The sequence below is a fragment of the Neophocaena asiaeorientalis genome, unplaced genomic scaffold (assembly GCF_003031525.2).
Source record: "Neophocaena asiaeorientalis asiaeorientalis breed wild unplaced genomic scaffold, Neophocaena_asiaeorientalis_V1.1 scaffold158, whole genome shotgun sequence".
In the NCBI taxonomy this organism is placed as follows: domain Eukaryota; kingdom Metazoa; phylum Chordata; class Mammalia; order Artiodactyla; family Phocoenidae; genus Neophocaena; species Neophocaena asiaeorientalis.
The window spans coordinates 1,482,979-1,496,008 of record NW_020174917.1 but is presented as its reverse complement, the minus strand read 5'-3'; the positions used below and the strand labels follow the sequence as shown (position 1 = coordinate 1,496,008).

The 13,030-nt window shown below is 35.5% G+C and overlaps 1 protein-coding gene across 4 annotated transcripts in view; it reads right to left on the bottom strand.

The window, feature by feature from the left end:
* The window catches only part of NDFIP2 (Nedd4 family interacting protein 2), a 75,777-nt gene that overhangs the window by 25,093 nt on the left and 37,654 nt on the right, over positions 1-13,030 (bottom strand). For all 4 annotated transcript variants that reach the window (XR_003005313.1, XM_024760444.1, XM_024760443.1 and 1 more), the window contains exons 3-4: positions 10,681-10,814; positions 4,498-4,591 (exon numbers count right to left, since the gene is read on the bottom strand). Coding sequence is in view for 3 of the 4 variants with exons in the window: in XM_024760444.1 (XP_024616212.1) it covers positions 4,498-4,591; positions 10,681-10,814 (228 nt within the window). In the remaining variant the exon portion in view is untranslated. The remainder of the gene's footprint in view (positions 1-4,497; positions 4,592-10,680; positions 10,815-13,030) is intronic.

Genomic DNA, 13,030 nt, shown 5'->3' with positions numbered 1-13,030 from the left:
TAGTTAAGAAAGCTGGCGGACACTACCTTAACCTGACGAGAGTTAACATCACTAGTAATAAGACATATCTAGATCATTGCTTCTGATTTGATGTACTGAAAAGAACACATCATTTCTGTGGTATTCTTGAGGGGGAAAAAAGAAAAAAAAGGAAAGAAATGCAAAACCTGAATCTAATCATGAGGAAACATGAGCTAAATCCTAACTGAAAGACATGCTACAAAATAACTGACCAGTATTCTTCAGAAGAATCAAAGTTGTTATGAAACAAAGAAAGACTAAGAAACTGTTCCAGGTTGAGGCAGACTAAGGAAACACAGAAACTAATATAATGTGTAATCCTGAAATAGATCCTAGATCAAGAAAAGGACATCAGTGGGACAACTGGCAAAATGTGAATAAGGTCTACAAACTAGTTAGTAATATTTTGTAATGTTAATTTCCTAATGTTGATCATTGGACTGAAGTTACATATGTTAACACTTGGAAAATGAAAGTTATATGGCAATTGTACTATTTTTGCAATTTTTTCCTAAATTTAAAATTATTTCAAAATGAAAAGTTTAAAAAGTTTTAAATTAAATTTTGATACTTGCTTTGAAAATAAACAAATGAGTATCATAAATGAATGAATACCAATATACTAACATTAAGCACTTATTAAATTTTTTATCACAGAAAAATCCTCATTATATATAAATGCACCAGGTTTCAAACACAGTAAGTTCCCAAAGAATAATCAGTTTCACTATACTTGATTCTGAACTGCATAAAGGCAAATTCCTATCTTATCCTCATGCAATTCTCTTTGTTTAAACTATCAGCCATTGAAAAAAACATGAAGCTAACAATTTATTAATTTTAAGACATTTCCACTAAATTATAAGCAATGAAATGACAAGATTATTTTTCTTATAAACAGAACAAATTCAATAAAATGTTCACAAATATTATGAGTTTCTTAAGGTGTAGTTATAATTCTTAGATGTCCCCCCTTTCTGGATTCACTTACAGTATGTGACCTCATCTAAAAACATAGCTTTACATGAACAGAATAAGTCATCAATGCATTGTTTTTCAATGTGTAGTGCCCAGATAACCCCTCTAAGAACTGTCACTTTTATGACTCATCCATGGTAGGTACTTGAAAGAATTTACTGAATAAAGATGCTCAAGATCACTAATCGTTGGGGAAATGCAAATTAAATCCCAAAGAGATACTATCCCACAACTATTAGATTTCTAAAATTTTTTTTTTTCTGTGGTACCCGGGACTCTCACTGTTGTGGCCTCTCCCGTTGCAGAGCACAGGCTCCGGACACGCGGCAATGGCTCAGCGGCACAGGCTCAGCGGCAATGGCTCACGGGCCCAGCCGCTCCGCAGCACGTACCCGTGTCCCCTGCATCGGCAGGCGGACTCTCAACCACTGCGCCGCCAGGGAAGCCCTAGATTTCTAAAATTTTTTAAACTGTTAATATTAAATGCTGACGAGGATCAGACCAATAGGAACTTTCATTCACTGCTGGTAGGAATGCAGAACAGAACTGAAAGACAGTTCGGCAATTTCTTACAAATCAGAATTCACGTTTCAAAACACCTTTCTAATTCTTTTTAAAGTTACGTACAAGTAACTTAATATCTTTTAAATTATGTTTCCCTCAAGTCTAAAATGGGAATAATGCCGGTGATTAATTATTACTATAGCATGCTGACGTGAAGATTCACACACAGTACAAAAGGCTAAACCTTAGAAAAGTTTTCTAAACAGAATCCATTACATTTTTAAGCATTAGAGTTCAAGGTCATTTCCACAGAACGTCAATTATCGAACGAACCAAACCTTAATTTCTAGCTTTTAACTAACATATAACTGATTCTTTTAGAGACAAAATCTCTTAAAAGTATGCTCAGATACAAGCACATAAGGCACACATAAGGCATTTTTCAGTGACACTTCAAGGGATTAGGAGAAGTAAAACATTATCGGGGATACACACATTTCGTTCTTTACATTTTCTGAACATGGACAAGCAATTATCTCACCAAATTTACGCGTAGACTTTTTTTTAGGGTTACATGTGGTAAGAGACTGAATTGTAGACATTGAAAACAGAGAAGGAAAGAATTAAACCAAGAAAAGGTTTTAACTGAAATATTCTTATTGATAATCACTGTAGTTTTATTTGCACAACTTGTATAACCTGAAATGCTTAAATTATAAACCACGCTAAAGAAAATCTATTTCCAGACCTTAGAAATAGACAATAGAACAGAACATAGACAATAGCTACTGGATAGTTTACACTTTAGAAAATATAGCAAGTTGCAATTTGTAGAACAGCCACTAGATGGTAGTGACTACAAATAAATCTACGCTCATTAAAGCAAATAAACTGAAGTACTGGCCTACACCCTACCCAAAGAAATGTATCAGGAAATGAAGGTGAAAAATAATTTATAATCTTACTCTTATAATACTGGTGCAGTATTTGTAGAATAGGAAGCATAAAGATATAAACTGTAGAAACGTAATTTAGTAAAAATGTAACAAAAGGCAGGAAATTTACATTAATATATTAAATGTAAATATTTATATTCATATTAATTAATGTAGCACCAGTGGCCAAAAATAAGGTCAACCTTATTTTTGTGCCTAGGTTACTGTGCATTTACAACACTGGTGTATCAGTGAAATGCTGTCAGATCTAAAAAATAAAGATTGATAAGAAGATAGCATGGTTAAGTGAAATATAGAAATGGAGAGATAATAACTAAGCTCTGAGTCAAATAATTAGATGGTGTCAAATAACATGTTTTTATTCCTAAGAAACAGGTATTTATACTAACTACAAATAACTACAATAAATTTAAATTCTTTCTTTTTCCAATGAAGATTTCTTAAAAGACAACCATGAAAGGAATTAATGTTTACGCTACTTTTTGTAAAGAAAATATGTGGGAAGCCTGTTATTAATATAAAGGTTACCAGGTTGAACTTAAACTAAGAAAAAAATTAAAGTTCACTAGACTAACAGTACAAAACAGAGTTATTTGTAGCCAAAGTGTTCATTTCCTTTTCATCATACTTAACATCATATCTAACTACAAATTACAACTAAAACCACAAGACATAAATATTGCATATACAGGGAGCTTCCCTGGTGGCGCAGTGGTTGAGAGTCCACCTGCCGATGCAGGGGACACAGGTTCGTGCCCCGGTCCGGGAAGATCCTGCATGCCGTGGAGCGGCTGGGCCCGTGGGCCATGGCCTCTGGGCCTGCACGTCCGGAGCCTGTGCTCCGCAACGGGAGAGGCCACAACAGTGAGAGGCCCACGTACAACATAAAAAAAAAAAAAAAAATTGCATATACATTAGCTGATTGCCAACTGAATATAATTTAGTAAATCTGAAGAGAAAAATGTAACTGCCTGCTCATCCACACACACATTTCTGCGCGGTTCAACTACTATTCTACAGTAGATGAAATGAAATAAGGAAAGGAAGCAAGAAACCATTTGAAAATGGAGGAAAAGGTAAGGGAATTTTCAGACTCAAAAGTAACTCAACTTAGGAAGTATGTATTTTCTATTTTGTCTATTTTTTTTGTCTGTTATTAAAGTTGAATGTGGTACTTTACATAGGTAAAACATTCCTCAGTTCTAGCTTCAAAATTAACTCTACAGCTGAAATAAATCAGCATTCTATCAAAGAAGGTATGAAAGCGTGGTCATTTAACCAGGTTGAGGGCAGAAATTAACCCTACCATAATCTAATAAATGTACTTAGTTGAATACTGGGTTTCCAAACATTATTTTATCAATTTACACAGTTTGAGTGTCATAATATTATGTACTGAGTGTACTATGTGCCATTCCTGAGATAGCAACTGAAATAATGAAGACTCTAATGAAGTCTTTCCACAAGTAGCTTAAGTCTACTTTATAAAGTCAAATGTTAATTTAAGAATGTTGCAAAAAGTTAAAATTTTACAGTTTCCGGTCTTCTAATTACTCGCCATTCCGCACAAATAAGACAGACCTTCATACTCCTGTGTCTCAAATCACATTGTTCCAGTTCCCCAGAATATCTCCTTTTCCAACCCTTCCTCCTGTTTAAAGACACTCAAGTGGAAGTCCTCTGCTCCAAAAGCAGAATTTATCATTTCATTATACATGCTCCTATAGCCCCAAATGGACATGCAGCATTTCACATACAAAAACATATTTAGCTTTAAATATGCTTATATATATCTCTATACAGTCAGCATCTAGCATAATAACTGCAATACAAAGTTACCTGATAAGCGTTTAACAAATTCTAGGATTTGTATCGTATGATCACAGCTAGTTAAATGTCAAGATCAATTTACATTTTAAACAAGGTAAGATACACACTGACAGTATCTGCCTTCCCTCACTGTCAATGTTACTTTAAATACATACACAACCAATAAATGCAAAAAAATAGTTTGGAAATAGTTTCAGTTTTCACTTACTGAAAAACGCGAGCATGAAAATCCCATCATTACCCACTCTGAGCTGGTCTGCATCACTGAAGTCATCTCTTGTTGGACACTCTTCCTCTTGAATCTGTAAAACATAAACTATTAGAATAGCTCACTAAACTATTGATAATTACAACTTTATTATCTTAAGTGTAAAGATAAAAATTTAAATAAAACCTAATGTCCTCAATGTATTGTATAGGCAAAATGAGATAATGAGTACAGTATCTGATACATAGTAAGTACTCAAAAAACATTAGCAAGTATTAATTTTTCATGGACACTCCTGAAAAGAGTAACTTTAAAAGTAAACACAAAAAAGATAAAAATTGAATAACATCGAATTAATGAAAATGACATCACAAAAGATCGATGTGACACTGCTGCATCAGTGTCAAATGGAAAGAGGATTTTTCATAATCAGTGGTGAACTCTAAATTGGTACAAACTCTATGGTTGGCAATTTGGCGATATTTATCAAAAATTAAAACGTACACATCTTCCAACACAGTAATTCCAGCTCATGAAATATAAAAAATGATGTATTACAGATAATTCACTGCAGCAATGTTAATAAGAGCAAAAACTTAGACACAATCTAAATGCCCATCAATAGTGGGCAACTGTCAGGAGATAATTCTCTGTGAGTCTTTCATGTTTCTACATGTCTCCCAGGTAGAGGCATTGGCTACCTTTTTTATGTATTATCTTTTCAAGGATGTTTATATAGTAGATGGCTTTGGGAGAGAGAAATAGTATCTCTCTCCAGAGCAGAGATGTAGGCATGCTTATTAGCCATTAGAAAATATTGGGTTCCCCTGAACTCAGAGTTCCACACTGCGAGCAGAGGCATCGCTTCGCCCTCTCTGAGTTGCCCTGCAGGACCTGAGGCTCAGGAAACTGCCATGAGAAAATGCTAATACCCTGGCTACTACTACTGCTGTGAAAAATAAAGTTTCTGTCTCTGACCCAGCAGTCCTGTGTCTTCTGTGAGCATCCACAAAACTGTGACAAGCTAATCTGTTACCTTGCAAGTAGGCTAAAATCTCAGACCGTTTATAATTCTTGAGATCAATGAAATAAATTATTGTATATCTAAAACAATGAAATTCAAAAAGCAATGTAAAGATTTAAAAATAAATTACAATCTCCAAAATATATTAAGTGAAAATCATTTATATAGTACAATACTTTTGTGTACAAAAATAATATACAAACACATTACTGTAGTTGCTTATAAATGTCAAGAAACTTCTCTGGAAGCACGTACAAAGTCTGTTATCACTAATTGCCTCCAATATTCAACAAATATATATATATATATATTTTTTTAACAAATATCGATAGAATACCCATTCTACATAAGACTTTGCTTCCTGGTACTTGGGATATATGAATGTATGTAAAACAAAGATGCTTGCCTTTCTGAAGCCTATATCCCAGTGAGGGGAGCTGGACAATAAATAAAGACATAATAAATAAGTTACTTATACAAAAGGTATATAAATGCTCTGCAAAAAAAAAAAGTAAGGAAAGGATGTTTAGGGAAAAAAAATGTAAGGAAAGGATGTTTAGAATGTTTAGTAAGGGCTACAGTTTTTAATATGGTGGTCGCATAAGCCTCATTAAGGTGACACTGAGCAAAGAATTAAAGGAGAGGTAAGAGAGTCAGCCATGCAGATATCTCATAGAGGAGTGTTTTAGGCAGAGGGATAAGCCAGTTCCAAGTTCCTAAGAGAGAATCAGACCTGGCATGTTACAAAAATAGTAAGGAGGCTAACATGGTTGAAACCACAGTGAATAAGAGAGAAAACAGGAAGAAATAAAGCCAGAGTCCACTAAAGGACCCTGGATTTTACTGAGTGAACTGGGAGGTCTTACAGAGTTTTGATCAAATGATTGACATGACCTGATTTACAAACTCACTATCTCCATGTTACATATACATAACCTTAGTTGGGTGTTAATTTTCAATTTTGTGTTAGTACACACAGAGGCTCAGAGAAGCTCAGTGCCTTGCCCAAAATCACATAATTAGTTAGGTCAAGGCAGGACTTAAATCCAGGATACCAATGTTCTTTCCATGCAATCATGGTAGTCTCACTACATATATTGCTTTTCTGAAAGAAAAAGACTTTCAGGGACTTCCCTGGTGGCGCAGTGGTTAAGAATCCGCCTGCCAATGCAGGGGACATGGGTTCGAGCCCTGGTCCAGGAAGATCCCACATGCCACGGAGCAACTAAGCCTGTGCGCCACAACTACTGAAGCCCCTTGCGCGCCTAGAACCTGTGCTCCGCAGCAAGAGAAACCATCACAGTGAGAAGCCCGCGTACTCCAACGAAGAGCAGCCCCTGCTCGCTGCAACTAGAGAAAGCCTGCGTGAAGTGATGAAGACCCAACGCAGGCAAAAATAAATAAATAATTATATTAAAAAAAAAAAAAAAGACTTTCAAAACCATATTGCTCCTTATTTAGGCAAAAAGATCCCTTCAACTCTGCAATCATATATCCTTATGGTCTTATGGTCAATTTAATAACTGGCAATGATTAAATACATATTAATGAATTTTTATATCATTTCAAGCTAATTTAAGAAATAAACATTAAAGCACAGAAGGCCAAAAAAACACTGTCAATATGATGGCAAGAATATAAAATTTCATACTCTTTTTGAAACACCAGTCCAAGAGATTTTATCATAGGACATCATTTTTTTTCTTTTTTTAAAATTTATTTATTTCTACTTTTATTTTTGGCTGCGTTGGGTCTTTGTTGCTGTATGCGGGCTTTTCTCTAGTTGCGGCGAGCAGGGCTACTCTTTGTTGCGGTGCGCGGGCTTATCATTGGGTGGCTTCTCTTGTTGCAGAGCACAGGCTCTAGGTGCGCGGGCTTCAGTAGTTGTGGCACTCGGGCTCAGTAGTTGTGGCTTGTGGGCTCTAGAGAGCAGGCTCAGTAGTTGTGGTGCACAGGCTTAGTTGCTCCACGGCATGTGGGATCTTCCTGGACCAGGGCTTGAACCCATGTCTGCTGCATTGGCAGGCGGACTCCCAACCACTGCGCCACCAGGGAAGCCCAGGACATCATTTTTAAAAAGATAGAAGACATGTGCACAAAGATGTCCTTTACAGCATTAACACGAAAACACAAACACTCTTGAAAAGAATCTAATTGTTCACTAGAGAGGAATGGCCACTATATTATAGTATATTGATTCCATGGAATTTCACTCAACCATTAACAGAAAAATATTTACATAAAATACTTAAAAAATAAAAGATAGTAGCTATGCAATAATTTCAGTTACATTAAACACTGACTTATAAACCCTAAAATTGGTAAAAAAAAAAAAAATTAAAACAAAGAGCTGTAATAGGACAACAGTCGTATTTTTCTTTCTAATTTCCCACAGTGGCTAATTTAAAGAAAGCATTCATTAACTTCATTAACTGTTATTTATTAAACACCAAGGATGTGCCAGATAATAGCAAGGTGCTAGAAATGTAAACACAAGGTCGTCTTGGAGTTGTTCACAATTTATCAAGTGCTAGCTTTTACATCAAAAGACAAGTTACTGACACAATTTTAAACAAGGTACCAAAAAATGAACACTATCCACTATATATGGTCATAATATGAGATTAAGTGACAAGCCATGTTCTAAAAGTTTTATAAAGTGAATCATGTGAAACAAATATTTTTCAGAGAAATATTAAAAATGGGCAATACACTTCAGTAGATCAATGAGTCATCACATAATCATACCTGCAACCCTACTCATGAGAAATACGAAATAGTAGAAAACAGTATTGTTTCCAAGTCTCCAGGCTACCTACATTCCCCCAATGAGACTGGATTTAAGAAATAAACTTTCAGCTCATCCAGCTGAGATTCATTTACAACTGAATGTACTCAAGTGCTAATCAGACCAGTTTTTTATCTGAATCAGGTATAGAAATTCATACTGAATGACACTTTGCAGAAAGAGGGTGCTGGAACACTGGGATAGAAAGGGACGAATTTGAAAGATTTTTTTACAAGGACCTAAGTTATAAGTTAGTCTCTTCATACAACTCTGTTTTTGCTTTCCATAAAATGTTCCACAATTCTCACAAGCTAGTTACAATGGTATTGGAAATGGGTAAAAACAGAAAACTTTTCTTTATGGACATATTCCAGCTCAGGCTTGGAATCACATTACTTTCTAAAAACAAGACACTGGAAATGAAGAGTTTTTAATAGTAACACTTCAGAGTTTTCTTTCCAAAAGGTAAAAAATCACCTTTATGCTTACCTCAAAGCACAGAGAACAAGACTTAATGCTTCCTATTTTCTCTTTAGAGTTCTATCCAACTGTGTAGAAGTTAGGGCAATAGAGGACCCAAGGTCCTAAACATCCTTTAAGGACCTTTACCATTTCCAAAGTCCCTAGAAAAACACTCCCTGAGAAAAGGAGTTACTGTCCTACTTCACTGAGAGTGTGCGCATGTAAATATAATGCATGTACAAACACACATGCACTAATAAAAACTCCACACCTTAATAGATCTATCCTCCTTCTCCATAATTCTCTCCTCCCAACATCAAAAATCCTTATTGACTGAGCTATATTTATGCCACTGGCTTAACAGAAACTTACTTCCCCCTCAGAAGGAAAAGAAATCAATAATAGGGGCTTCCCTGGTGCAGGGGTGCAGTGGTTAAGAATCCGCCTGCCAATGGAGGAGACACGGGTTCGAGCTCTGGTCCGGGAAGATCCCACATGCCGCGAAGCAACTAAGCCTGCGTGCCACAACTACTGAGCCCGTGTGCCACAACTACTGAAATCCACACGTCTAGAACACATGCTCCACAACAAGAGAAGCCGGTGCACTGCACTGAAGAGGGGCCCCTGCTCGCCACAACTAGGGAGAAGCCCACAAGCAGCAACAAAGACCCAACAGAGCCAAAAATAAAACAATTAATTAATTAATTTTTTAAAAATCAATAATAAATTTGAGGTTTACTACCTTTACTTATGTGCTCAAAACTATTTATGATGACGTTTAACTCTGTGTGTGTTGGAGGATGTGAGTGGGAGCAGGTCTGAAGAGGGTTGTGGCTGATGAAAGAAACCTGTCCAAGAAAAACGCTTACCCATCAAATAATCTACATGCTGGGCTCTGGCCTGATGGCAGCAGGACAAGAATGCTATACATACAAGCACCTGCTTCTCCCTTTTCCCCTCACCTAATTCTAGCTTTCCTGTGTCACGTGATATTTCTGTGTCTTTTTCCTGAACAAAATGGGGTTAACCCAGAATCTGACATCTCTAAAGACTAAAGCAAGAAATAAAGGTAACAAACTCTAGTCCTGCTTGCAGTCACATTAAAATGTAAATAATTTCTACCTTTTACCTGACTGAAGAATAGCATACATACATCTCATTGATTCTCCATTACTGAGACAGCCACTCCTTTTACCAGAACAGGAAATAACACACATAGTGTATCACTGACTCTATTACTAAGACAGTGAGATGAGGGAGAAAAAAGGGCGGTGGAATCTTTGACCATCATTCCCAAATTCTAGGGTGGCATGTGTTCAAAGGACCAAAAAAAAAAAAAGTGAATTGACAAACATAATTTTGTAGGCCTGGTAACTTCCTTCTTTGTGTCTTTAACCTACCTTGAGTTCATTCATAGAGTCATGAAACTGGCTATGCTAATATATAAAAAATGAATAGAAAAAAATGATCTATAATTATAGTTATGGACCACAGAATCTAAACTATATAAGAAGGGAAATAAGGACATTGAAGACATTTCATTGACAGTGAAGAGGTCAACGGGGTGGGGGTAACTTGAATGAGGGAGTCAGAAGTAGGGGGGGTGTAGGTTAGTGCATGATATGCCTGAAATCAAGACTTAGGAAATGATAAATTATTGGTAAAGATTCCACCTAGGATGACCAGGGTGGGTGCAGGAGAAGACCAATAGAAATCGAAATCGAATGAGAAGGTCAAGGAATGCAGAAGGTAAATTTAAAGAGGAGAGTGCCAAAAAATGATGACACAAATAAGGAGTAGTAAATACGAAAAAAACTACAAGCACAAAGAACTACTTTTGATATTATTGAATATACATATCAATTAACACAAATAATATTCTCAGAAGGAAATGATAACATTGTCTTACTCTTTGAGATGTTTCTGCTGCTGCAGCTGCCATTGCAGCAGCTTTGGCCTTCTCAGCTTCATCATACGTAGGAAGAGAGGTAGCAACACTGTAAGGAGGTGGCACAGGATAAAACTCACTGTAAACTTCTGTATCTGAAGAAAAGGATTTTTAAAAAAGATAACCATTAAAACAAACTAATATTATGTTTATAGCCAGAACATAATTTAATAAGTTACAGAACGCCACTAAAGACTATCACTATTTGTAGTCCTATGTTATAAGCTATATAACATATAAATTACTACTACATCGTATATATTATTTTAGTCCTATAGTTATTATCAAGAGAAAGAACTGACAAATGTCATCTAATGGCTGATATACCAAACAAGAACATCAAGAATGAGACTCTGAAAATGTGGGCAACACAAAGGAGGTAAACTCACCTCACCATATATGAGCATCCTCTATGTTCCTACTGCTATGCTCAAAGACTTTATTTGCCCATAATCTCACAGACAAAAAGTAAAAATATCAGGAAAAATGGTAACAAACACGGAAACAGCACTAGCCATTTACTATAACACTGCTAAATACATTAACCTTAGCAACTCTGAGGTTCACTTAAGTGATTTGCCCAGTATCACACAATCAAGAAGTGGCAGAAGCCAGGGATTTCCTGACTCCAAATACTTTATTATTTATTTATTCTCATATTTACTTGATAATATATAAGACGTTAATTTTTCTACACAGGTCAATTTTAACAACTCCTAAGAAAACTCAGTATTTCTCTTTGCTAAAAGATTGATGATTTTTAACTTTTTTTTACTCTTGTCCCTTCTTCCATTTTCCCCCCATCTACCTAGTTCTTTAGGTTTTCTTTTTTAGAAGAATTTCTCCCTCCCCAATTTTTAAGCTATTTTTGAAATATGATCTCCAGAAGTATATTGCAGTACTAAATATAGACTGCTAATTTTTTAAAAAACTGCATCATTTATTGCCAACTTTGGTATAAGTAAAATCATACACACAGGTCAATCAATTGATTAGACTTACGCTAGAATCACCGACATAAAAAACAGGCAGATTCTAAAAGTAGTACACACCACAACGTTTGACATCACCTCTGTGGTTTCCTCTATCATAACTACAGCATTTTTACGTCTTCCACATTGTTTACAATTTTACCTATCTTTATCAGATTTTCTTGCATTTTCCACATGAAAAAACACTGCACTCCAGCAATATTTTTCCTGTTGTGTTTTAATATACATAGGTGTTTTTTTTTGTACATAGGTTTTAAAATAAGTATTTTTAATGCTATCAATAAGAGCTAAGGATCTGAAGTTAGGCAATTTTCAATCTAATAACAGGAAGTGGTTAGTGGGAGTATAATACTGAATGTTATCCACCAAAAGTCACAAGAGTCATAAATTCTTAGAAAAGATTTATTATTAGGATGTAAAAACACCATATACCGTCAAGTAAATAGATTTCTTTAATTCTGAAGATGGGAGTAAAAGCAAAATTTAAGTAAAAACCATCATTATGAATTTAAGCATTAAACTAACATTAAAACTATACATTTTTAAAACTGGAACAATGGCATATATATATATCCAAGGAGATGAGATCCTTACATTAAAAATAGATGTGTAAGTTTCTGAAAAATTTTAAGACCCAAGATAGAAAAAATATCTCCACCAATAACAGGTGAAAGTTGGGAAGGAGCACCTTTAATTTTCACTTGTTAATTTTACTTACTTTTCTTCTACCCTTTGAGGCAGTGGTTGGTTCTCAACCACAGAATTTAAAGTCTGGGGAGCTCCAATCCCAGCTCCTCTTCTTAGAAGTTATGTGACCTCAAGCAAATCACTTAAGCACTGTGAAGTTCCACTTTCTCATCCATAAAACTGACCCAGCGAGGCTATTACTTGCTATTATGGGACGAAATAGAAGAGTATTCAAGAGTACTCTGTGAACTGTGCAACACTATGCAAATGTCACCTTTTATAACTGACATTGCTCAGATCTATAAAAGCAGCCATAAGGTGACCTACTGAAGAACATAATCTCCACAGAAAACGGGCACTGCCCATGCCTAAAATATAACAACACTGACTAAGAAGCTGAAGAAAAATAATATCAACAGTTTTCATTAAACAGAAACCCCAAATTCTAGAATTACTCAGTTCCTGTGCTCAATTATAGTCAGGAATGGCCTTTTAGCACAGGTGAAAAAATTAAAAAGACCAGAAATCACAGAGAAGACTGTGAGAATAACTGAACTTCTAGGTACCAGGCTCCACTTGTTTCACAGTTGAAATTTATCTAACCTTTAAAAATGTCATGCTACATTATCAAA